Raw genomic sequence first — 26628 nt, 5'->3', positions numbered from 1 at the left:
GTTATTTCTTATTTTGAAGTCTATACATTCATTTCTTGTATTGACTACATAAGTCTGAGTAGATTCTTTGCAGTTTACTTTTCCTCACAGCTTTCAGTGAGGGTATCTACACTGTGAGAACAACTACAAGGCAACCACTTCTATAGTTTCTACATTTAAGCAGCAACAAAGGAAATGATGCTTTTTAAAATCTATGTCTCATTTATGCCTTGTTTTTTGTTACTCAAGTACTTCGATTTTATTAAAAATGTTTCTTCATAAAATCTTCTAGAAAATATAAGAAAAGAAGCACTTCCCAACTCATTTTATGAGGCCAGTATTATTCTGATATTAAAGCCAGACAGGACATTACCAGATAACTACCCATATCCTTCATAAACATGGATGCCAAAAATCCTTAACAAAAAATCATGAAACAAGAATGTCAACTGATATCATTAGATTCTGAATGAATCCTAGGACAATAAAATAACCAAACATATCTCTAATTAGTTAAAAGATATTATCTTCTGTTTTCACTTACATTTGTTATGAAAAATATTTCTCCATTGCACAGTCGAATGTTACTTTCAAAGTCACGCTTATTTTTAGCAAAATCAGGAAGAGTACCAGAAAAGTCTTCACCACTGGCATCTAGATCATTATTTTGCTGACTTCCAGAGATATTTTCAGGTAGTAAGTCTGAGAGGTATGCATTCCTGGTACAACAAATTTTATCACCAATTCCAAATACAAGTCTACTCTGATGGTCTCTGGGATAGAAAATGATAATATATAATCAAAGTTTGGAAAGTCTCCATTTCACTTGTTCAAACATTAACTCCTACTCAGACTCGTTTCAATTTTCAGAATAATTTCCACATTTTATTTACAACACTTTCATTCTCCAATGAGCAACAAGAAATCAGGTTCCCATAGCTGTCATCTGATTATTTATACATACTCCCTGCAACGTCTCAAACTCAATGACATTTCCCAGTCAAATTTTTTCAAGTTAGAAATTTTGGCTTAAATGCTGATGTCTCTCTTTCCCCTTATATTCTAAAGGTTAACACAAATTTTGATTTTTTTCCTTTAAAATTAATCCTCTGCTCTCCAATCTCTCTTATCATTACCTGATTTGAGGTCTTACAGCACTTATACACATTTCTATTGTAATAATTATGGCACTATATCAGTACAACAGCAGCAAACTGAAGAAGTGGTGTTGATAGGCCAGCTACTGCACTAACTGCTTTAGGTACATTATTTCATTTCATTCTTACTACAACTCGGTAAGGGAAATTCTGTGTCCATACCTGCTTTTATAGATGTGGGAGAGGGAAACGACCTGGCCCATCATCACAGTTACTGGGACCCTGGGTATATGGCCTCAAGCCCATGCTTTCTGGCCTGTTGTTGGGCTACCTGACAGATTTTTGTGTAACTTCCCTCAGCAGACAGGCACTCCACCTATACCTTATACATATCTAGGATGTCTATACTTAGTGCAAAGCAGGTATTGGTCAATTCAAGAGAAATGAATTAATTTTTCCTATGTATGACCACAGTGGCTTGTCTACACTCATATTTCTCTGATAGACAGACACTCACTAAGTTGCTCTCTGCAGGCACCCTGTTGCTAAGATTCTCAGAAACACTACACACATAATTTTTAAAATTCCCCTGAGCTCCCCATGCTTATCTTGGAGAAGCTGAAGGCTGCCAAGGTTGAAACCAAAAAAATTTCACTCCTAATTTTTCTTCTTATTCCACTCATTACTAAAATGTCAATTCCCAAGGATGTATTCATATATTGTATTTAATTGAAGAGATCATTCTATTTCACAAATGGGAAGAAAACTATTCTGGGAATATATGTAAATAGGTAACAAACATCAAAGCAAAGAAAAAAACAGCAAATCGAAGAAGGACTGTCCTTAAAAGTTTCAGTTCTCGAAGACACTCACTTGGTGAGGTGGCCTGTGTAGTGTTTGCAGCAGCAGTCATTAATTAGATCACAGTCTTGCCTGAAACACACGAAAATGCAGGGGTCACCTTAATGGTCTCTGCTACAGGTTTACTTTTGTTATCAGCAATTATGACATACTAGATTCTACAAAACGTTTCCAAGACTTTCTCCAGGAAATAGTATTTTTCTACTTTTTATCTTTTTTTTTTTTTGAGACAGCGTCTCGCTCTTGTTGCCCAGGCTGGAGTGCAATGGCGTGCTCTCGGCTCACTGCAACCTCCACCTCCCGGGTTCAAGCGATTCTCCTGCCTCACCCTCCCAAGTAGCTGGGATTACAGGTGTGTGCCATGACGCCTGGCTAATTTTTGTATTTTTAGTAGGCAGGAGGGGTTTCACCATTTTGGCCAGGCTGGTCTCAAACTCCTGACCTCAAGTGATCTGCCTGCCTCGGCCTCCCAAAGTGCTGGGATTACAGGTGTGAGCCACCAAGCCCAGCCTGTAGTTTTTATCTTAGCATAAGCTTTTGTTCCATTCAGAGTCCCTATGAGCTTCTAAATATAATACTTGGTGGAAAGAGCTCTGTTTAGAAAGCGCCCTCTGCCATGTCTAACAAAGACATACCCCAAAATAAGAAAGAGAATTAACAGTGATGAAATATTGGAATCTCCCATCCAAACAGGATCTATATTAATAAGTTATGAGATTTAAAAGCTAGATTAAAAACATTAAAATATTATAAATGCTTTACCTTCTAAATGCAATAAATTGTGATGTTTTTGCATTTTGTAAGTTATTTTCTTGTAGTAAAGTTTTAACTGCAGAATATAAACCTAATAATTCAAGAGAAAAAAGTTAACACAGCAAATCACCAAATTATAACACAATTTCTATGAAGAAACTAATTTGGAATTCCTGCTAAGGGCCCTGGGAAAATATCTCACCAAATGGAATACAAGTTCACCATGGGAATGTCAACCTCATTCCCCACATCAGCCAGGGCAATAGGAAAGAGAATGGAAAGAAGGGTTCCAAGACAACCCACCCTCAACAGAGAGGTCAACCCCTGGCCAGGACAGTTCCCCATTTGTAATAGACTCACTGTGTATTTGCTGATGGTTTATGAACACTGAATTTAAGAAATAAACAAGAGTACAAAGTGTGTAACAGCATGACTAATGTAAAACTTCCTGTTTTAAGTCCTTGTGATCATGTTAGTAATCAGTTAGAACTTGACAATATATAGGCCTTATATGTTATACCACTTAATATGCAGGACACCCACATGTGGTAGGTGCTCTTATATTCAGAGCTGATATTCAACTGGCACACACTTGTATAAAACATAGCAATACTTCCTTATTAGCTGGAAAACAGCCACTCCCCTAACAACACAATGCTCTACTCCCCACCCCAACCATCTCTTTCCTTCTCCCCAGACCTCCCCATGATCTAGCAACTAAAAGGTTAACCCTGGCATAGCGGGGGCATCCATTCCAATGGTGCTCATGCCCTACAGCCATTGGGTAGTCTGACTTCTGATGACATCCATATTATGAATGTGAAAACTAAGGCTCATGGAAGTACAAGCATTTTCCCATGTATGTTTCCCTAATAGCAGATGAATCACAAGGGAATGAAAAAGCCCATGCCTTGTGATGCCCTGCTCTGGGAAGACAAACTTAGCTGCCTGCTGAGCCCTTCATTTTTCAGATGAAGGGAAGATTACCGCTAGAAAACAGCCAAGACTCAGCTCACCCTCAACCAACCCCTGGCTTCCGGAGCAGGAATTTCCAAAGGTCTCCCAGCATACTGTTCTTTTTAACATGTACAGGATGGCACTGTTCCATACCTTTTTTCACTTTCCCCACATCTTGCAGATCAATATGTACAATGTATTTTATTGATTCTAAGACATACATTTTTCTCACATTTTAGCATCTCTGAAATTCTAGCCCAAATATGAATCCTGTCTTAGGTCTTAGTACTTTGTAATAATGGGCATAATTTACTTAATAACTTAATAATTAATGAAAAAGTACTATATGCTTATCTAAGGAATATTTACTCAATTTCCTTGAAGAAGAGACTAATTTTCCAGCAGAAGTTTTTAATTTAGAAAAGCAGTATCAGGTAAGCTCTGCTACCAGTCTAAAATTGACAATTTTTTTTAAAAGTACATTCTCATTAATGCAAAGAATGGGTACCAGAAATAAAACCAACAATATTTTAGGTAGAATTAAGTGAAGTGGCAAAGAAAGAGATCTATTTAACTAAGTCTCATTTTCCTCACCTGTAAATAGGACCTACTATTAACTAAGCTGTGAAAATAAACATTAGCTATTAATTATTTAACATACATTTCTAAGTCACAAAACAATATGCAGCTTATAAACCAATTTATGTAAAACTGAAATAAATATGATTGTATATGGATATAATAAGGTTAAAAGGATAAACACCAAGCTTTTACTATGTGTGTGACCTTAATGGGATTGTCCTGGAGGAAGAAGAGAAAGGAAAATTACCAGGGAACATTAATTCTTACTTCAAACATTCCTGTATCATTGACTTTTTTTTTTAAAGAGTATAAATTGTTTCTCAAAACATTGGCCCCCACAATTTAAAGCAATCTTGCAACAAATTTAATCAGTCACTGGTAAGTATTTAGTTAGGTCTACTTGATTCTTTGTACTCTGATGTTTGAAAATATATTTGTTCACTTTTTAATTATCTGTTTCCCACACTAGAATGAAAGCACAATAACCTCAGGGACAATTTTTTTTTAATCTTTTCCTCTGCTTTATCTATTGTATTGTTTCTAGTATATAACAGGAGTTCAATAAGTATTTGCTGAATGAAAAATAGAAAAAAAAAGTTTCTACAATAAACAAAAAAAAAAAACAAAAAAGCACATTATAGAACACTATGTATGATCGCATTTATTTAAATACATTGTTGTAACATGTAAATGATCACTAACCCACAGGAAGTGAGACTGGGGACACACACTAAGGGGAAAAGGCTGACAGATAAAGTTGTATATCATTACTTTCACATACACAGTGAAAGTGGTTAAGTGGGAAGGATATACCTTTGAGAACAGTGGCAACTACAAAAAGTCCTCAGTAATAATAGTTTAAACCTTTACTAATTCAATTTTGAGAAAACCATTACACCATTTTTAAAAGGTTTGCTAGGTGAGTTTATAATGAAAATAAAGATCAATAGATAGGTTCAATCTATTTAAATAAATTCACTTGCAATAGCTAATTTAATAAGATCTATTAGTCACAACAAACTGACATTTATAGAGTGTCTCACACTGATGAATGCCCTCAACCCTCGTAATAGCTCCACAGGGAGTTCCACTATGGTTCCCATTTTACAAATGGTTATGTGACATGACACAGGTCATATACATAAAGGAGAAGATTTCCTGTCCCACACTCTTTCTCAACCCTGTCCTGTTGTCATCCTAACGTCCATAATTAGAAGCCATGCTTTTACCCATTTTATAAAACAGAACTATTAGGAATTAAACTTGGCAACAGTTTGACAGTCACAATTTTTGTTTCAGAAACAAAATAAAAGTATTTGCCTTTATTAGCATTGAGTATTTGTACTCAAAATAAATGTATTTGCTTTTCAAATAGCAAGGAAGGAAAAACTTCATTAATTAAGACTTGCTTTCTCCTAAATGAACCTGAATTATTGGGGCTTTGCTTTATTTTAAACAAAATCATCTACATCCATCTATTCAATCAACAAAATTTACTGAGCATTTATGTGTCAAGAGCTTACTTCTTTACCAAATTCTAGAGTATTCTGCTTTTGATGATTACTAAGTTCATTTATTTTCAATGTCTCTTTTTTTGCTAGCAATATTTCTCTTTACCATTAAAGAAAATTATAACTAGTCATTTAATAACTATGTTACAAAACTTAAATAGTTATACTTAACCCTACATCTCATAGAAGTTTATACTTACAAGAGTGATGATTAGTTTTAGATGACTGAGAACTGGCATCCTCTTCTGGGAGCCTGACAAAAATAAATGTCTTATCTTGAATTGAGATGGGTAATGTTGGATTATCAGAGATATTTAGTTCTGCATCAAATTTTGGAAATTGGCGTCTTGAGATTCTTGAATAAAGATAACACACACACACAAAGAACACTATCATCCAAAAATGTCTTCATATATGATCAGAGCTAATGTCCTTATAATAATTAGTATCTATTAATAGATAACAGAGAGAAAAGGTCTTCCAGGTATGCATTATAAATAGTAAATGAGTTTTATAATAGAAGACAATAAACTTATGGTACTACACATTAGCAATCAGTCCTTAGCAAACTAAAAGGATCAGGAAAAAAAAATTATCAGAGGATTTACTAGGCACCATTCTGAAAACCTGGTCTATTTATCTCCAGACCACAAAAGAACCATGCAAGGAAGGTATTATCCTTTTTTCACAGGTAAACAATGTGAGGTTTAGTCAAGTATAATGGGTTGCCCAAGGCCACAATAATAGAAAACAGGAGAATTGGGAGGCAAATAGGCCCATTTGACTCCATACCCCTTTCTATATAAATTAATTTGAACTGGTTCAGGCCTTTTCCATATGTTTACATTATATTCTTCTCCTTTCTTCTCTGTATATTCTACATATAATCCCACTTTCCCAACTGAACCAAGTATCCACATCTAGTTGCTTCTATTCCTTCCTCATCCTTCTTTCATTCTTATATTTTCCGAGGCTAGCAAATCATATCAGAAAACAGAGTAAGGTATGGTTATTTGGAAGAAGATTGACTCCTCGAACAGAACTAACAGCAGCCTGGTTATCAGAGGTGGTGGTACCCTACTGTGTCTTCTTCACCTTTTCCCAAACAAAAGTGGAAAGGAACAGAGAGGGAATGAGGCTGTTCTTGCTGGCGATAGCCCAGATTTAATTGGGACCTGAAGAATCATCATAGATTTCCTGTTTTGCTTCTGACCCAAGGCATGTAGCACCTTCTATCTCCAGGACCGTTTCCCTGGTATATAGCAGGGATCCTTCATAGTCAATAAATATTTGAGGATTATGATTAAGATGAAATGATGAAAGGAGCACAGCTAGAACCAAATGATATTGAAAAAGTTACTAAAAGGAATTCCTGAGTTTCAGATAAAATTGAGTTCTGAGAAAGCTAATATGCTTTAGATTCCTCCAAGTTTCTTGGACTTTAAAATGACTAATCATCTACCAAAAATGGGGTGGTCTTTAGGTAGAAGCAGAAAGATTACAGGAAAAGAATATTCTACATCCAACTCCATTAGTTTTCTTAATGTCTTAATATGAACCCACACTGTCTACCCTATTCCTGTCAATTCCTCCTCTACTCCCACAATTTTGTCCAAGGTAGACAGAGGCTTAGAGAAAGTAGGTTTTGAATATTCTAGTTCAAGCTTGTCTGGCCCACGAGCCATGAGACCAAGTATGGCTTTAAATGCAGCCCAACACAAATTCATAAACTTTCTTAAAACATTATATTTTTTACGTTTTTTTTTTTTTTTTTTGAGATGGAGTCGCGCTCTATCACCCAGGTTGGAGTGCAATGGTGCAATCTCAGCTCACTGCAACTTCTGCCTCCAGGGTTCAAGCGATTCTCCTGCCTCAGCCTCCCGACTAGCTGGGATTACCGGTGCCCACCACCACACTCAGCTAATGTTTTTTTTTTTTTTTTTTTTTTTTTTTTTTTTTTTTGAGATGGAGTCTTGCTGTATCACCCAGGCTGGAGTGCAGTGGCATGATCTCGGCTCACTGCAATCTCCGCCTTCCAGGTTCACGCCATTCTCCCGCCTCAGCCTCCCGAGTAGCTGGGACTACAGGCGCCCGCCACCAAGCCCGGCTAATTTTTTGTATTTTTAGTAGAGACAGGGTTTCACCATGTTAGCCAGGATGGTCTCGATCTCCTGACCTTGTGATCCACCCGCCTCGGCCTCCCAAAGTGGTGGGATTACAGGCGTGAGCCACCGTGCCCAGCCTAATGTCTGTATTTTTAATAGAGATGGGGTTTCACCAGGTTGGCCAGGCTGGTCTCAAACTCCTGACCTCAGGTGATCTGCCTGCCTCATCCTCCCAAAGTGCTGGGATTACAGGCATGAGCCACCGCACCTGGCTTATTATTATTATTATTATTTTAGCTTATCAGCTATCATTAGTGTTAGTGTATTTTATGTGGGGCCTAAGACAATTTCTCTTCCAGTGTGGCCCAGGGAAGCCAAAAGACTGGACACCCTTCTAGTTTCTGCTACATCCTACTTAGGAGATGTTCAAGCAACAAAACATTTTGTAAAAAAGAGTAAAAACCAGATATACATTTTGGTACAATGACTAACATAGACTCAGTATTCAAAGGTCCCATTATATCTAGAGATTTTAATACAGTCGCATCGATTAATGATAGGGATATGTTTTGAGAAAAGCATCATTTGGCAATGTTCATCGTCGTGTGAATAGCACAGAGTGTACTTACACAAACCTAGATGGTATAGCCTACTATACATCTAGGCTATATAGTACAGCCTATTGCTCCTAGGCTACAAACCTGCACAGCATGCTACTGTACCAAGTGCTGTACCCAACTGTAACACAATGGTAAGTATTTGTGTGTATGTAAACATATTTAAACATAGAAAAGGTACAGTAAAATTATAGTTTTATAATCTTATGGCACCACTGTCATAGATGTGCTCTGTTGTTGACCAAACATTATGTGGCGCATGACTGTATTAAAAAAAAGTCATGAAATAATAATGATTGTGATTTTCATATGTATGGATTATGGAGAAACCAAATGTCTGAGCTGACAGAGGATAACTCCAAAGGCTTATGCAAAGACGAAGGGAAGAGAGGGGTTCTTTTCTATTTAAGGGAAGTAAGATGCCATGGGTGCCTCTAGGATTCATCTAGGAGTGAAATACCACATTCAATTATTTTGCCTTCAGCTTTCTCCCACAAAAATTAGGGGATATTTCTTCCCCAATTCTCCCCTGAACGTAAATGAACTTATTTCCAAATCTCCATTCCCCTTGGGCTTATTCTAGTCCTTAAGCTTAATACAATTTTAATTCATATACATACTTTTAAAATCAGGAAACCTCATCCATTTTTAAATTTCAATAATAACTTCTGCTGGATCAGTAATGAAAAACATTAACTTTGCTTTTCTAACTGTAGGGCAAAAGGTTTATAGTTGAAGGATGGAAGAGTTTTGCTAAAAGGTATAGTAAATGTATTGTACTAAATCATTCTAATTCAAAAGCCATTTTTTTTAATTTCTAATACAACAGACAGAAAATGCAAACTCTTAGTAATATTATACCTTGTAGCATTGTCCACAATTAGCTGAGATTCTGCTCTATGGTTTGTCTTTAGCTCAATAGCACAATTTCTTGACTTAAGAGTCTCAAAAAGATCTTTCAGCAAGTTACCAGGTTCAATACTGGGTAACTGTCTAATGTCACCTAAAAGAAAAAAAGATACAGTAGCAAGACTTACTCTGAGAAAAAATACCCCCAAGATTGTTTAAAATTATTTAACAGTTTAAAGTTAAATACCTTACAAAAAACAACATTTAAACAGTATAAGATATAAAAATAGTAATAACACGATAAGGTGACAAAATCTAAATAGAACATCTTTCATACCTATAACCACAGGGAAACTGGGTAGAGGCATGTTTTAGCCAACATATTAGGGAAAAAAAAAAAACAGGCTTTAGACATTTGTAGTTAGTCCCTTTTTCAATCATGTTCAATGTCTTACTGAAAGTGGAAGAATCTACAGCCTCAAATAGATAAAATAAGTGTACAAAATATAAAACAAACAAATAAATGCATTTGATAACAGATATGTTCCAGTAATCTAATAGTGATGTTCTGCTCTATTAAAAATATTTTTTGCATGCAACAAATAAGCCCTAAATATAAGAAAAACATGTACTGGGGGAAGCAGAGAGAAGGCTTAAGCCATTAATAGAATCAACTGCTTAAAAGACATCCTCAAATACCTAAAAAAAAATAATTTTTATATACAACTTGATTCTCCAATTGTGATTTTATTTTTTTCTCCATTAAATCATATGGTCTACAGAGCATGACTACCCAAGAGAATCTAACTGAATCTTGTCAGAATTGGAAGGACTTAAGAGGCTGGTGAGGTCTAATTTATTAGCTTAGCATTATGAAATTACTTTTAAGTGGCCTATAATTCAAACTTTTTATCATTTCCAAATGATTCACATCCTGATTTACTCTGAATCTGTGGCACTTTTACTATTTTAATAGCCATCATTTAGGTGATTAGCAGTAGCCCTTAACAACCCTATTTCATTCACATCCCAGCCTGCTAATATCCTGGCCAAAACAAAACAACCCAAGCTGATTAGGAGAGTGGTCAGATTTAATTTCATGTAGCTTTGGTATCTTCGTGTAGCTTTGGTATCAATTCTGGTGTAAACAACCAACTAAATGGTGTAAACAACCAACTAACCACAATACTTTGAAATAAACATCAGAATTCCAACAATATTTTAACTTACCAAGGATAATAAGCTTAGAAAGTTTGGAGTGCTCACACAATAAATTTAAGACCGATTTGAAGATTCCTACAGATACCAAACTCCCTTCATCCACAACCAGAACTCTAACCGAAGAAAATTTCCATGGTTTGTTTGTGGTCATCATTGTTTGAGTCCATGAATAGAAGCTATAATTGACCTACAAGCAAAGTATGGCATTCCTAAAGTCAGGTTATAAAATCTACAAAACCAAAAATTAATAGCAAGTTATTTTGAGGCAAAACTCGTAAATTGGCAGGGGTGGGTGGAAGTAAAGAAACACAAAAGTTATAGGGTTGAATATGCAGAACAGACAGACCAAATAAATCTAAAAACAAACAAACAAAAAATCAGATTGTTCCAAAATCTCAACACTTCCCTCATCGTTCTTAAACACAGAAAGCTCCCTGTTCTTTTCCATTCCCAAAGAAACCTTCTCGTGGCCATCTGAGATATGCCATTGAAGCTCTTCCCTTCTCCCAACCATAGTACTCCATTCTGGAATAAAAGCAGCGCTTTCTCAACCGAATTATGAAAATACTACTTTTTCTTTCAAGTACTCCAAACTTCCTCACCTCAAAACTTTTTAAAAACTACCACCGCACCACCCCCAACAACAAATAAACAACAAAATTCTTTATTACAAATGTAATACTATTTATTATTTTTTAAATATAGATGAGAAAAAAATTGGTTGTAAAATTACAACCAGAGAACATTCAATATTTTAGTGTATATCATCCCAAAAATGTTTCTATGTCATCAGTATGAACATTTATAGGTTGAGTATCCCTAATCTGCAAATTCAAAATCCAAAATCCTTAACTTTTTGAGCACTGACATAACACTCAAAGGAAACACTCACTGGAGCATTTCAGATTTTCAATCTGTGTTATGTACAGATTTTCTAAATGGTATCATATCACATCTTCATCTAATTTTTCTACTAAAACTAGATTCAACTGTCTATTAAGTAAAGCCTTCATATTTCCTAACCAAATGCATCAATTCCCTTCAACAAAACCCCCTATGCTCACAGTAGCCATGTCTTACAACATTCAGAATTAGCCATTTCTTTTCTCTTATTTGATATATTCGATTTATTATCTTAGAAATGCTGACATTTTCCACTGTATTTCTAGTGCTACCAGCTCAATACAGGTTCCATCTATCAGCACCTTGATGACTCCAATAGCTTTGCAGCCAGGTTCCCCCACACACAATCCCAGGATGGGATTGCCCCATAAAATACAGGACATCCAGTTAAATTTGAACTTCAAATACACAATAAATGACTTTAGTATAAGCAAGTCAATGAATTATTTGATACAAACTTATACTAAAAAATTATTCATATTTTTATCTGCTAAATCTGGCAACCCTAGTCCAAGGATGATAAATGGCACTCCAGTGCTCTTTCTGTGCTCTTGCACTCTCTCCTGAGCCTAAACATAGCTTCAGAAATATTCTCTCACTCAGCATCCCAAGCAGATATTAAGATACTACCAACTAATCAGAGCTGACACATCAGATAAAACTTGGTAATGATCCCTTTCGGGTGTCCCCTTCTAATTCAATCCTTCAGATTAATCAGACATGAAGGCATAGTACAAAAAAAAGATCATAAACTGATCAGAAAACTCTTCCACTGATAAACTACACTGAACATCTCTAGGTCTCCATTCATTCATGTGATAAATAAAGGTAATAGGCAAGATATGATAAGTGGCTCATGGCTCTATGACTCTATATGATCTTCCTTAAAACTTCTTTCACTCTCTTGCTTAGGAACCTAAATGGCTCCCTAGGAGATCAAGTTTGAGTTTCATTGTTAGTGTACAGCATATGTAATAAATGAGGAAATAATGACACCATGGAAAGAACAACAAGGGGGAAGGCTAGAAATCTCCATTTCAAGTCCCAGTTCTACACCTAACTGAGATCTTAGGCAAAATGTTTAACATCCCCACACTTCAACTGGCTTTTCTGTAAATGTGGAGATAACATCACTTTATCAAGGATGTAATGAGATAAGTCAAAATACTTTACTAACTTTAAAGCTCGAATTCACTGTCTAACCCAAGTTTAATTTCCACTATTCTGTCAGACACAGGCTTCATTCCAGTCAATGAAGTCACCTCAAAATCCTCCAGGCACACTACGATCATATTCCTCAATGCCTTTGCAAAGGCCTTTCCCCTAAGTCCAATGTCCTTCTCCTCACCTGAGTCTCCATGTTCCTTGGAGTCCAATTCAATGATTACCTTCTTCAGAAATCTTCCAACTACCATGTTTCTTTATCTAAAAAATGGCAGGTCAGGGCTAGGGCTAGAGGAACCTCTCCAACTCTTTACAAGCTTAAACTCCATGATTCTTAATTATAGCCAATACTATTTTTTTCAAGAATGTTAATTTATTTGAAATTTTTATTATGTAACTACTATTTGTCAGGCACTGTTCTAGGTGGAAGAAATAAAGACTTATTCCAGATGAGCAAAGTCCTCACTTTCATCCTACAAAATATAGGCCTTTTACTTCCATTTCCAATGTTACTCAAAATGTGGTCTATGGACTGTGACATGTTTGTAACCAGCCCCCATGAGAAACAGATATTGTACCAGGATCTAAACTAACTATATCATTACGCCTACACTCTAGTGGGACTGAATTTTTGTTGTTGTTTTTAGACAAGGTCTTACTTTGTCACCCAGGCTGGAGTGCAGTGGTCTAAACACGGCTCACTGCAGCTTCGACCTCACAGCCTCAAACAATCCTCTCACCTCTGCCTCCTGAGTAGCTGGAACTACAGGTGCATGCCACCATGCCCACCTAATTTTTTAATTTTTTGTAGAGATGGGGGTGTCACTATGTTGCCCAGGCAAGTCTCAAACTCCCGAGCTCAAGTGATCCTCCCACCTTGGCCTCCCAAAGTGCTAGGATTACAGACAGGAACCACAGCACTGAACGCAATAGGTTTTTTTTTTTTTTCCATAAGACTTACTCAAAGAAGGAAGCAGTGCACTGATTTACTTCTACCATTAGCTCCTTTCTCATGCAAACTGGTAACAATTTACAGACTGCTGCTTTGAAAAGCATTGATCTAAATGATTAGTTACTGCAAGACAGGGACCCAGGAAACATTCAATAAATTCCTACTGATTGCTTTAAGAAATAAGTTTGTCTTTAAGGTAAATTTTTTTTGTTCATTTGTTTTTTGAGATGGAGTCTCGCTCTGTTGCCCAGGCTGGAGTGCAGTGGTGCAACCTCAGTTACTGCAACCTCTGCTTCCTGGGTTCAAACGATTCTCCTGACTCAGCCTCCCGAGTAGCTGGGACTACAGGTGTGTGCCACCATGCCTGGCTAATTTTTTGTATTTTAGTAGAGACAGGGTTTCACCATGTTAGCCAGGATGGTCTCCATCTCCTGACCTTGTGATCTGCCCGCCTCAGTCTCCCAAAAGTTCTGGGATTACAGGCGTGAGCCACTGTGCCCAGCCGACAAATGTTTTATCTACAGATGAAATGTCAAAGGTTTTACCTGACACAGTGTGTAGGCATGAAGACCAGTTTTCTGTCTTAGTAAGCCAGCTGCTTTCCCTGTAGGTGCTGTGAGCAAAACTTCTATAGCCTTGCCCGCCTCTAGTTGACTTTGCTCAGTAAAGGTAATCCATTCTTCTGAAGCATTCTGGTCTTGTTCAAAATCTTCACAGGCTTTTTTTACTTCTCTTTCTTCCAACTGCTCTATATGCTTAAAAAGACGGCTAACGATTGTGGTCTTCCCACATCCACCTTTCCCACTTATGACTGTCACAGGATTGGAGCAAATCATTTCCAAAGCAGCCACCTGATCCCGATCCAGTGGAACTTCAACCTGATCCTGATCCAGCTGAACTTCACTTACGTCTGCATTAATTTCATTTTCACCATTAGTCCAAATATGGTCACCATTGTCCTGTGTGTCCACAACATCCACAGGATTTTCTAATCTTACTTCATCAGGTTTGCTCTCATTCAATGCATCATCGCTTGAATTCTCAGGTTTTGTGGTGTGAATAGAGGCAAGCACCTTTTCGACATCGACACATAAATGCCAAGGAGGTTTCTTCATCAGGTCACAAATTGAAAAGGCGATGGCTCTTTCAGCATGGTAAAGGTCATAAGGGAAGATACAGGACTTCTCATATGTCACCACACCAATATCCTTCAAAAACTTCAGAGACTCTGAAGCAGCATGAAATGACATATGATTTGACAATGTCAAAGTTAAGTCATTCACTTCAACATATGTGTGCCCATCTTCTCTACATATCTGCTTCAGTCTGGAATACATTATTAATGCATTCTTCTCCAAATCAGTCATCAGCTGGAGAAGAGACTCGCACTGACAAAATGCTATCCAACTTGCCTCACATCGCAGGAGTTTCCACTCTCTGTAGGTTATCTTTAAGAAATAAAGTTCAGGTTGGTTTATAAACATCATAAGTGTTTATGAATATGTTCTTTATTAACAATTTTTTAAATCCCAGAAGACATGAACTTCAACAAAATTTACAGAAAATACCATAGAACATCACTAATTTTCTAACTGGCTGCACCGTAATTAGAGATCTATATAATTTTTAAATAAAAATTATATTTTATCACACTAACACACACAGTTTTAAAAGTGAAATAATACTATAAGGCTTATCACAAAAATTATGAATCCTTTCCTTATCCCTTCTCATGCCTTCTAAAGGCAACATCTCCAACACTTTAGTTATTTCTTCCAGAATTTACTTCCATATTTCTAAGTACTATAGATATTTTTCCTTGATTTTTAAAAGATTTTAGATATTTATTATTAACTCCTTACTATGGAAAGTCTATCTCTATGGAAGGTCACTCTATTTTATACCATTACCTCCACAGGTGTTTCTTTGGTTTCTATATTTGAAAAATGTTGTAGTATACATTTTGTTCAATTTTGGTTAAATAGGTATTTATTATGCTTATGCAAATAGGATTCACAGCTGAGTGACAGGATGTACTCTGTTACATTAAGTTTTCTGTTGAACTCGGTGTGTATCATGAAGTTAACATCTGCCTCATTTTCTTGACTTGTTTAGTTTTCTATGTATCTATCAACAATTCTGCCTAAACTCTACAGAAGAGATACAGAACTCCCTTCACTATAATCTACTGAGCACATCATCTATTGGCTCCATTTTTTCTTAATGGAGACATCACTCCTGAGCCCTCCATACCTTTTATGGGCTGAACTGTGTCCCCCCAAAATTCATATGTTGATGTCCTAACCCCCAATATCCTCAGAATGTGACTATATTTGGAGACAGGGTTTTAAAGAGGTAATTAAGGTTAAATGGGACCATTCACCTCATTGATGAGGTCCTCGAGATGGGCCCTACTCTAATATGACTGGTATTCTTATAAGAAGAAGAGATTAGGACATAGACTGGCAAAGAAGGAAGGCCATGTGAAGAAATAATAAGAGATAATGACCATCTACAAGCCAAGGAGAGAAGCCTTGGAAGAAATCAACCCTGTCCACACCTTGATCTCAGACTTGTAGCCTCCAGAATTGTAAGACAAAAAATTTCTGTTGTTTAAGCCATCCAGTCAGCAGTACTTGTTCTGGCAGCCCCAGCAAACTAATACAATACTTGGATAGCGGTTTACATGCTGAATGGTGAGACCTCAGGCCTCCTTTTCTCATGAGTCCCAGAATGCTGCAACCAGGCTTAAAATCTCCACGTATGATTCTTCTCTGAGAAGAGTGACTGGACAGGAGAAAACACTTCCAGATCCTGACACGGCGGGAGGGAGGAGACTGTTCCCTAATGAAAAACCTAAGTCACCACCAGATAATCTCTGCCTTATCCTCACCTGGTATCCCCAAGCCTGGATGCTCTCAGTTGAATGGCATCAGGCAAGAGAAACCTCTATCCTCTTGCTAGGGTGGGAAGCAGTAATCACTTAATGCCCACAATGGGGAGAGAATCTAGGACTTCAACAGCTCCTTAAACAGGGGTTCACTTAATCCAGAAGGCAGAAAATACAGTAGCTGATATGTAATGCTTTAATTTTTTTTTTTTTTTTTAGAGGAGGTAGAAGACCAGGTGTGGTAGCTCATGCCTGTAATCCCAGCACTCTGGGAGGCCAAGGTGGGCAGATCACTTGAGGACAGGAATTCAAGACCAGCCTGGCCAACATGGTGAAACCCTGTCCCTACTAAAAATACAAAAATTATCTGGGTGTGGTGGCACACGCCTGTAATCCCAGCTATTCAGGAGCTGAGGCAGGAGAATCGCTTGAACCCGGGAGGTGGAGACTGCAGTGAGCAGAGATCACACCATTGCACTCCAGCCTGGGTGGGGAAAAAAAAAAAAAAAAGAAAAGGGGAGGTAGAGAGAAAGGGATAGTGGCAGGGAAGGAAGAAGGCTGGCCCTAGGATCTTGATAGACATAGCCTCAAACTCACTTGACCACAAAGAAAAACGCAAGGTCTGTGCTTCACCAGGAAGATGGTGAGCCTAGCAAGAGTGAGAGTAAGGGCCTGATCGCATCTCCATTCTACACTGGTAAGGTCTCAATAAATGTTTACTCAATTATATTAGCCTAACACAATGTGTATTGTTAATAATGTTATATAATTTATTCTTGAAATGTGAACAGGCTCTAAAGACTTCTAAAAGAGCTAAAAAACGATCTTCCCTTCTTAATATCTCTATAAAGAACATTGGATTTTACAGGGTTTTTTTAAACAAAAAGGTAAACTATTATTATCTGCCTTTTACATGTAATTGCTCTTCCACTCTTCTCCACTGAATAAATATATATAATAATCTTACGTTCCAGAATCTCATCTTTAAAAGCATACTGAATTCATAGACATTTTATGTAAGGGAAAAATTCGTTATTCCAGTATTTCTCAAACTCAGCATCTGCAAACATTCTTGAGGTTCCAAGAATTTTCTCAGCGTTTCTCAACTGTATTTTTCTTTGCAAAACCACCTTATAAGCAAGAACTACCAAGATTAAGTACCACATTTGGTTTCCAATACCACTGGAGCCTCAGTGTGCCCCTTTACTACTCATAGTCTCTAATAATAAGAACAGAAGCGGATTCATTTGTAAATGATGTTAGTGTACAAAATAAAAACCAAATGACACCATGATATACCACACGAATAATGAAAATTGTCAATAGTTCAAACTGGAAGTGGGAAATTGAGTTGCACAGCAGAATGGACTTGCCAAATTTGTAAGAGCTGTTGACCTCAATAAGATCTATATTCAAGTTGCAAATGACAATTTAGTTACAGGACATTTGTCACATTAAATTACATAACTAAATTAATATCCATAATTTGAATGTCATCAATTTTTTTATTTACAAATTTATGCAACTTTACAAGTTGCATAACAACTTATAAAATGTTCTTATGCTATAGCTTCTTATGCTATAGCCACAAGAAGTTTATGTACAGTTGCAACATTTGAATAAAAATAAATCAATACTGGGGTCCACACAAATTTTTTTCCTTTGAAAGAGAAAGGAAAATTGCCAAATCTGAAACCATGCCTTACACAAGATTACTATATGCTGAGCAAATGTTTTACTTACTTTACTAAATCCAAGTTTCCACGGATGTGTACCTAAAATCTCTTCTATCTCTTTCAACATCTCTTTAGAACCTGACCCTATGATCCATTTAAAGTGTCGAGGCAGAAGAACTGGAAGGAATTCCATTATCTTCGGAAACTGCAAAGCTGTCATTACATTTCTAAATGGAACTACAAGTATCAGAAAGGAACAAAGTAAAACATAAATGAACCCAAAGAATGACTGATTTGAAGTACTTTCTCATTTTGCACAACCGATTCAAGAAACCCAAGTCAAAAACAGATTAGTACACTTGCTTTAACCAGTAAGAAAATTTTGATCATATTATGACAATTGCTTTTTTACTGAGATGGTTTTCATTGTGTTTAACACCAAAATTTATGTTCTTTAAATGCTTAAATAATGATTTCTTAGCCTTTTGTTTCCTACTGTCTGCAATATAACAGAATAAAAACTCTGACTCAATTATATAAAGATAAATTTAAAGCTAAGGATATAAAATAATTTACATAGTAACCTTCATAATCATTTTCTATAATCATAATCTTTTGTCATTGAAATCATTCATTGATGTACCATCAAATTTATTTGATACAATTAGGAAATGAAATATTCCATATATATGAATGTCCAGATAACAAATCATATTAAAAATTACTTGAAACCATTTTGGACTGAAGTATTTCCTAAATGTATTATTCACATCCTTGTCGTTCTTTTCTACCTCTTTAAACAGAATCATTTACAACTGATTTTTTTTTTTTTTTTTTTTTTAACTGAGACAGTGTCTCACTCTGTCACCTAGGCTGGAGTACAGTGGTGCAGTCATGGCTCACTGCAGCCTCCATTTCCTGGGCTCAAGTGATCCTCCTGCCTCAGCCTCCCAAGTAGCTGGGACTACAGGTATGTATCACCACACCTGGCTAATTTTTAAAAAATTTTTTGTAGAGACAAGGTCTCACTACATTGCTCAGGCTAGTCTCGATCTCCTGCGCTCAAGTGATCCTCCTGCCTCAGTCTCCCAAAGTGGGATTACAGACATGAGCAGCTACCACACCTGGCCAGCAACTGAATTTTTTTTATTAATGATTCAAGGTAATCTCTGAGTACAAAAGTTAGAAAGAGAGATTAAAATCACAATTTTAGAGATGGAAAGGAACTGGAAGATTTTAAAGATCAGCTCATATAATCCCTTCATGCTACAGATGAGAAACCTGAAATGTCAATGGCATACTCCAAAAGCAACATAAACATATTTTTCACCAAATGGATTTTTAAAAAGAATACTATGCTAGTGGTAACATTTTAAACACTGTAGTTATTAAGTATGTCAATTACACTGAAACTTGATGATAAAAATCACACTTACTTGTGTTTTCCAGAGGAAGACTCATCTCATTGTCTGGGAACAACTCTTCCTGACCATTCTGTGCAGGCTGCTTTTGATCTTTCCTTCCAGTTTCCTTGTGGAAAGTTCTTAGTGTTTCCCTAAGATTTTCAAAGTTTAGGTTTCTGTAGTTCGATACCTCCTTTACCCATGTTAAAAATTTATTAACAACATCACTGGAGACCTCACACTCTTTAAGAAAGAGAGCACAGATATGTTTTTGATTTGGTGGTGACATATCAGACTGCAAAAAGTAAGACGGAAATCCTTGAACTTGATATTGATAGCTCCTTGATCCCACCACAGGCTTTACTTGTACCTTCACTCTCCACCAAGCACCTGTTATCGGAAAACGTCCAAACACTTTATATGTCTCTTGTGTGTTTTCATCACAAATTGAAACTAAAAAAAACAAACAAAAACCCACAAAAGTTAACTCTGGAGATTATTTAGAAACCATTTCCTCAAAGTTTTATCAAACTTACTACTATCTTTAATCTCCCTACAGCACTCTCTAAAGATGTTTGTTAGGGTGCCTGTAACACTGCATTCTGCCTACCTCTTTTTCTGTCTCCCTCTACTACACTGTAAATACTAAAACAGGACACTGTTTCGTTTGTCTTTGTATTCCAAAACGCAAGCACAGTACACAGCAGGTGTCTGCTGTTCCTCTTCTAAAATCAGTCCCCTCTCTGCTACTCTTGATTTCAGCCAATACTGGCCTTCATGCAGTTTCTTTAAAATGCCATGGCCCTTCACTCAAGTTATTCCATCTGCCTTAACTGGTCTCCCCTTTACTGTTTACTACATTTACTACAGACCTCAGCTTAACTATCACTTACTTAGAAAAGTCTTCCCTGAATCTCATGTATAAAACCTCTCAAAGAACTATTTAGCATTCCTTCTAAGCATTTAGTAACATTATAGTTACTTCTGTGATTAAAGAATGTTTGTTTAATACACTAGAGGGTAAGCTTCATTAAGACTGCAACCTTGTTATTTTATTTCTCTAGGTTTTCCCAGCACCAAACATGCTAGCCAGTTGATGATACTTTAGAATGATGACTAAGCCCTCCACAAATACTTGAAACTTTTCTGCCTAAATCTGCGCTGTCCACCCACGTGGCTATTTAAATTAAAATGTAATAAAACTTAAAATTTCTCTCCTCAGTTACACTAGCTGGATTTCAAGTTCTAAACAGCTACATATGGCTAGTGGCTATTACACCAGACAGTGCAGATATAAAACACTGCCATCATCATGGAAAGTTCTACTGAACAGCACCGGTCGGCACATTAAAATATTTTAAGTCTCAGTCACAAAGCACACATAACAGGTATAACTTATAGCACAGGAAACGACCTTATAGCACAGGAAACTACTTATACAAGGTTTACCCGAACCACAAGGTTACTAACACCAGTTAACAATCATCTGTGCACTGAGGTGTTCCTTGTGTTTCGTTTTTCTTTTTCTTTTCTTTCCTTTTTTTTTTTTTTTTTTTTTTTGAGATGGAGTTTCGTTCTTGTTGCCCAGGCCGGAGTGCAATGGTGCGATCTCAGCTCACTGCAACCCCCACCTCCTGGGTTCAAGCAATTCTGCTGCCTCAGCCTCCCAAGTAGCTAGGATTACAGGTGTGCGACATCACGCCCGGCTAATTTTGTAGTTTTGTTGTTGTTGTTGTTGTTTTACTAGAGACAGGTTTCACCATGTTGGTCAGGCTGGTCTCGAACTCCTGACCTCAAGTGATCCACCTGCCTCGGCCTCCCAAAGTGCGTGAGCCGCCGCGCCCGGACTGTTTTGTTTTTCCAAGAAGCTGAGGAAGAACCACGTATTTGACTCCAGGCAATATAGGATAATAATCACAAGTTCTCATTCTATAGAACTTGAGGATAAGTGGTCAGAAGGAAAAATAAAAGTTCCGATTCTGGGTGGAAATAGAGACTCAACATCCACTGTTTCCTTAAGCGTTAAACTACCTTACATTAAAGGTACGTTAAATTAAAGGACGAACATTAAAATAAGAATATTTTTTTTTAAAAAAAAGGGCAACCCCCTCGGGTCCCCTTCCACACTGTGGAAGCTTTGTTCTTTCGCTCTTTGCAATAAATCTTGCTGCTGCTCGGAAAAAACAAAAACAAAAACAAAAACAAAACAAAACAAAAAACTACATAGTATGTGTCCAGTTAAAGTCACTGCTATTATTATAGTCATAATTTTACCCTTAGTAGGATGAAGCAGCTAGACCACTGAGAAGCTAAATCTGTTAGCACGACTGGGTGCCTTGCTCAGGGCAAAGCCAGAATGGGAAGCGCTACTTTGGACCCTCCAACCCCATCCCCCGGGCAGACGGCTTCCTCACCGCGGAGGCACCCGGGGAGGCTGCCAGCCTTTACGCCCCCACTGCAGAGCTCCTCGGCGTCGATGAACACGGACTCTTCATCCTCCTCCACGTCGTCGTTTAGGTAGTCGTCGTCCTCCTCCACCAGATCCCTGGGTGGGAGCAGAGGTCCCTGAAGTTGGCGCAGGTACCGACTCGACCTGGCCATGCTTCTCCTGAACTCAACCCAAACAACTCGGGAAAACCCTGGCTAACTGCATGGTCATGATCAGCCAATCAGTTCCACGACTGTAAGGCCATCAACTTCCGGGAACGGCCTGGCGGCCGCCAGCGTACGAAACCTGGGAGGCAGCGAAGCTCCGCCCCAAGTTTCCAGGAATTGCTGAGGGGAGGGCGTGTGGAAGGCGCGGGGCCAGGCGGGTTAGGGGCGGGGAAGGGAGAGCGAGGGGCTGGGAGATGGGCGGGGCTTCCGCTCCTTTCGGAGCCTGGTGCCGGGCGGTGATTATCAGGAAGGTGCTGGGACGAAATCAGCGCTGGGGAGTGACAGGCGTGGCACCTGCAGAACCGCCAGTGCACGGCATCTCCTGCGGAGAGAGAACGGGGAGAAAGTCCACTTCTGCTGAGCTTGAAGAACCTGGAAAAGCAACCCCCACCCCAACCTTCCCAAAGCGAAAGTATAGCAGATGCCCTTCTGGAATCGGATCTAGGGCAGGGACCTAGAATTCTGTCTTTTTAATGTACATTCCGGGCTGTCCATTTTGATGCTCAGCTAGGTTTGGACACCACTGGATTAGATGACATTCAAAGTTATTTTTATCCTTTCCTCTGTGAGTACACCCTGGTCTCCCAAACTTATTTAAACTGGGCTGCTACCTGCTGACAGTGGGGCAAAAGTGTGTCTTTGCAGCCCAGAGTATAGACAGGAATAGGGGAAGGGAAATAGAAGAGAAAGGAACGTGGTTTTAAAAACTATTATGGGGCTATGATTCTCTTACTTGATGAGGATGGTACTTGAAAGTCTTGGTACTATTTAAGAAATACCATAAATATATTACTACATTACTGTATTGATACTGTTTATTTTGGGATTATTCTCTTAATAATAATCCTGAAATAACTAAACATACACTATTTACTAAATCCAAAAGCACCTGATGCTATATTTAAATATATATAAACGACAACCAGCACCAAATATTTAAGAAAAATGTATAGGAGAAAATATAAAAATTGATTTCTTTTCCTTTGGGTACCAACTGAAAAATGCCCACTTTTGTTGCTTTTAAAAGAAATACTGTTGCAGCTGACAAAACACCAGTGTTTCCAAGGATTGGCTATATGAGGTTGAATTCCTTTGACATTCACGTGGCTACTGTTTCCACCACAACATTGAATCTCCTCTGACAAATGTCACACTTACTGTCCTCTTCGTTTCAAAAACCAGTGGATACTTTTCAGCCTTTGTTTTACCTGACCTCTCAGCAGTATTTGATACTGATAAGTATTTTCTTCTTGTAGCATTCTGCTGCCGGGGCTTTTGCAGCTTGCCTTCTCAGATTTTTCTCCTTTCTGGCTATTTACAGTCTTGGACCCCTCTGCTTGCCTGTAAGTACTGTTATTCCCCAAGGCTCCATCCCAAGCATCTTCTTGCTCTATAATCCTTTCCTCAATCATCCTTCACCTACATGCTAATGACTCAGCCTAATCTGATCTCCAAACCATACAAACAACTGCCTAAACACTGTCAGTCACTACTGGATGTCCCTTGGCTACTTAAGACTCAGCATATCTAAACTGCAACTTATCATTGGCTTCCCAAATCTGGGTCACTTATGAGTATATACATGGGATATTCTCGTTACCAACATGATGACTTGGTCACAAGTCACAACTCTAGATCTCTAGATGTTAAACTTTTTTTTCTTTCTCTCTCTCTTTTTTTTGGGGGGGGGTGGGGGGACAAGGTCTCACTGTGTTGCTCAAGCTGGTCTTGAACTCCTAAAGTCAAGTGATTCTCATGCCTCAGTCTACCAAGGTGCTAGGATTACAGATGTGAGCCACTACACACAGCACAGGTGTTCAACTCCCCCTCCCTTTTTTTTTTTTTTTTTTTTTGAGACAGGTCTATAGTGGCACCGTCTCAGCTCACTGAGGCCTTGACCTCCCAGCAGGCTCAAGTGATCGTCCCATATCAGCCTCTCAAGTAGCTGGGACCACAGGCTCACACCACTAAGCCCGGCTAATTTTTTGCAATTTTTTATAGAAACAGGGTTTCGCCATGGTGTCCAGACTGGTGTCGAACTCCTGAACTCAAGTAATCTGCCGGCCTTGGCCTCCCAAAGTGCTGGGATTACAGGCATGAGCCATTGCACCTGGTCACTATATGTTCAGCTTCTATTCAAATAGTTCAATTGCATTTTATTGGATAGTGTAGATAGGAATTTAGGATGATAAGAATCTTACTTCTTTACCTATTGTTTTCTCATTCTTTTAAAAAAAAAGTTAACAATTCTGGCTTTCTGGATACCATCTTTACCATACATAGTAAGCAGTGGTACTCAAATCTGGCTGTGCATCAATATCACTTGGGATGTGTTCTAAAATTGAGATACCTGGATCTACCCTGAAGCTACACTTCCCAAAACAAAAAACAACATAGACATAGGTTATCTACTGTGTGATTTTTGTAATAGCAAATTATTGGAAATAGCAGAGATGTTGAACAGCAAGAGACTAATGAAATAAACTGTAGTACATCCACACAATGGAGTGTTCTTCAGCTATTTTTTTTATAAAAAGAAAGAAAGATTGCTACAAATTGGTAGGGAGTAGTTTCCAAGATACTGTTTTAAATTAGAGAAAGCAAGATGTAAAACAATGCATATCATTTTATTTGTATGTGTCAGTGTTACCAAAAAAAAAAAAAAAATCACATGAAAGATAAACCACAAGTTAATGAAAATAGCCGGGAATGGTGGCTCGTGCCTCTAATTCCAGCACTTTGAGAGGCCAGGGTAGGAGGATTGCTTGAGCCCAGGAGTTTCAGACCAGGTTGGGCAAAATAGCAAGACCTTGTCTCAAAAAAATAAATAAATTAGCCAGACACAGTGGCGTGTGTCTGTAGTCCAGCTACCCTGGAGGCTGATGTGAGAGGATTGCATGAGCCCAGGAGGTTGAGGCTGCAGTGAGCCAGAAGAAGGTGAAGGAGGAGAAGGAGGAGGAGGAGGGGGAAGGGGAGGGGGAAGAAATTGATGAAAATAGTTACCCACAGAGGAGATGGAAACATGATAGGACAGAAAGGGGATACGGACAAGAGCTCTGAGATTAATTTATTATGTAGTTTGACTTCTGAATCATGTAAATGTTGTACACATTCGAAAAATAAAAGAAACAAAAGCAAAACAGAAAATTGAACACAAACAGAAACAAACAAATCTATCAAGTGAATTGCATAACCACTAAGAGAAAATAATCATTTCAAGTTATGTTTCAATACTTTGGATAAATATTTTAAGTTATTCTAACTGTACACCCCTGGTAGGTTATACTCTGCAGACAAAAGATCTAAAAAATGATCTTAAACTACTCATTATGGTTAATGTTTGTTGTAATATTGTTAGTGTAATTTTGAAATTATATATTGTAGGATAAAGAAAATAAGTAAATGTATTCATATTTTATTAAAAGTTTTAAATGTACATGGAAAGAAACACAAATGTAAAATAAAATAAGTTGAAAAAAGCTCCTACAACATTAAACTGGAATTGAAAATATCAATATGGGCTTGTGATTTCTTAAAATGTATTATCTAGTTCTGTGTACCAAAAGGACCTGAAAGCAATGTAACCCCAGTAACTCTGATCACACCCACCATCTCAATTTTCTTTGTTTGTTTGTTTGTTAGACAGGGTTGTGCTAGAATTCAGTCTCAATCATAGCTCAGTGTGACCTTGAACTCCTGGCCTCAAGTGATCTTTCTGCCTCCCCCTGCCCAAAGTGCTGAGATTACAGGCCACTGCACCCAGCCTAATCTTGGTTTTTTAATCTGGGTGACTTTTTGTTTTCAAAAGCAAGGACCAGCCGGGCGTGGTGGCTCACGCCTGTAATCCCAGCACTTTGGGAGGCCGAGGTGGGCAGATGAATTGAGATCAGGAGTTCGAAACCAGTCTGGCTAACATGGTGAAACCCTGTTTCTACTAAAAATATAAAAATTAGCCGGGCATGGTGGTGCGTGCCTGTAATCCCAGCTACTTGGGAGGCTAAGGCAGGACAATTGCTTGAACTGGGGATGTGGAGGTTGCAGTGAGGCAAGATGGTGTCACTGCAATGAAAAAAAAAAAAGGAAAATTATAGTATCAAAAGGAATAGTGACTGCACTTGATTATAACATGCTGAGTAAATAAAAATTCACATGTTAATTGTGATAGTTAAAAAAAGAGAGAGAGAAATGCCAGTTAATAAGAATTTTTAAGAAGAAATTATAAAAATAGAAACCAGCATTTTCCAACCCCCCAAAGTAACGACTGATTCAAGCAAGTATCACCAAAGGATATGAACATCACTGGGGAACTGATAGTCTCCTGGCAGTAATAGATTACGAATTGCAAAGGGAAAAGTGTACCTATACAGTGAAGATACTTGTCACTCACCCTTTAATCAAGTTATCAAACACAGTGTCAATAATGGGACACAACTGATGTGTATTTCATGCTATG

The 26628-nt window shown here is 37.8% G+C and overlaps 1 protein-coding gene across 3 annotated transcripts in view; it reads right to left on the bottom strand.

Moving 5' to 3' along the window:
* Positions 1–22285, bottom strand: part of HELB (DNA helicase B) — a 44356-nt gene extending 22071 nt beyond the window's left edge. Inside the window, exons 1-10 of one of the 3 annotated variants that reach the window (XM_004053520.5) lie at positions 21935–22285; positions 19554–19973; positions 18185–18354; positions 14097–14999; positions 10542–10719; positions 9324–9465; positions 5941–6095; positions 2700–2781; positions 1950–2009; positions 524–752 (exon numbers count right to left, since the gene is read on the bottom strand). In XM_004053520.5, the coding sequence (XP_004053568.2) occupies positions 524–752; positions 1950–2009; positions 2700–2781; positions 5941–6095; positions 9324–9465; positions 10542–10719; positions 14097–14999; positions 18185–18354; positions 19554–19973; positions 21935–22121 (2526 nt within the window). In that variant the 5' untranslated portion in view covers positions 22122–22285. The remainder of the gene's footprint in view (positions 1–523; positions 753–1949; positions 2010–2699; positions 2782–5940; positions 6096–9323; positions 9466–10541; positions 10720–14096; positions 15000–18184; positions 18355–19553; positions 19974–21934) is intronic. The other 2 variants (XM_055357005.2, XM_063694132.1) reach the window with 2 other exon arrangements.
* Between the last annotated feature and the right edge of the window lie 4343 nt (positions 22286–26628).

The sequence above is a fragment of the Gorilla gorilla genome, chromosome 10 (genome assembly GCF_029281585.2).
Source record: "Gorilla gorilla gorilla isolate KB3781 chromosome 10, NHGRI_mGorGor1-v2.1_pri, whole genome shotgun sequence".
NCBI lineage: Eukaryota > Metazoa > Chordata > Mammalia > Primates > Hominidae > Gorilla > Gorilla gorilla.
Note: the sequence above shows the minus strand (reverse complement) of the source record. Positions and strands in the feature narration are given on the sequence as shown.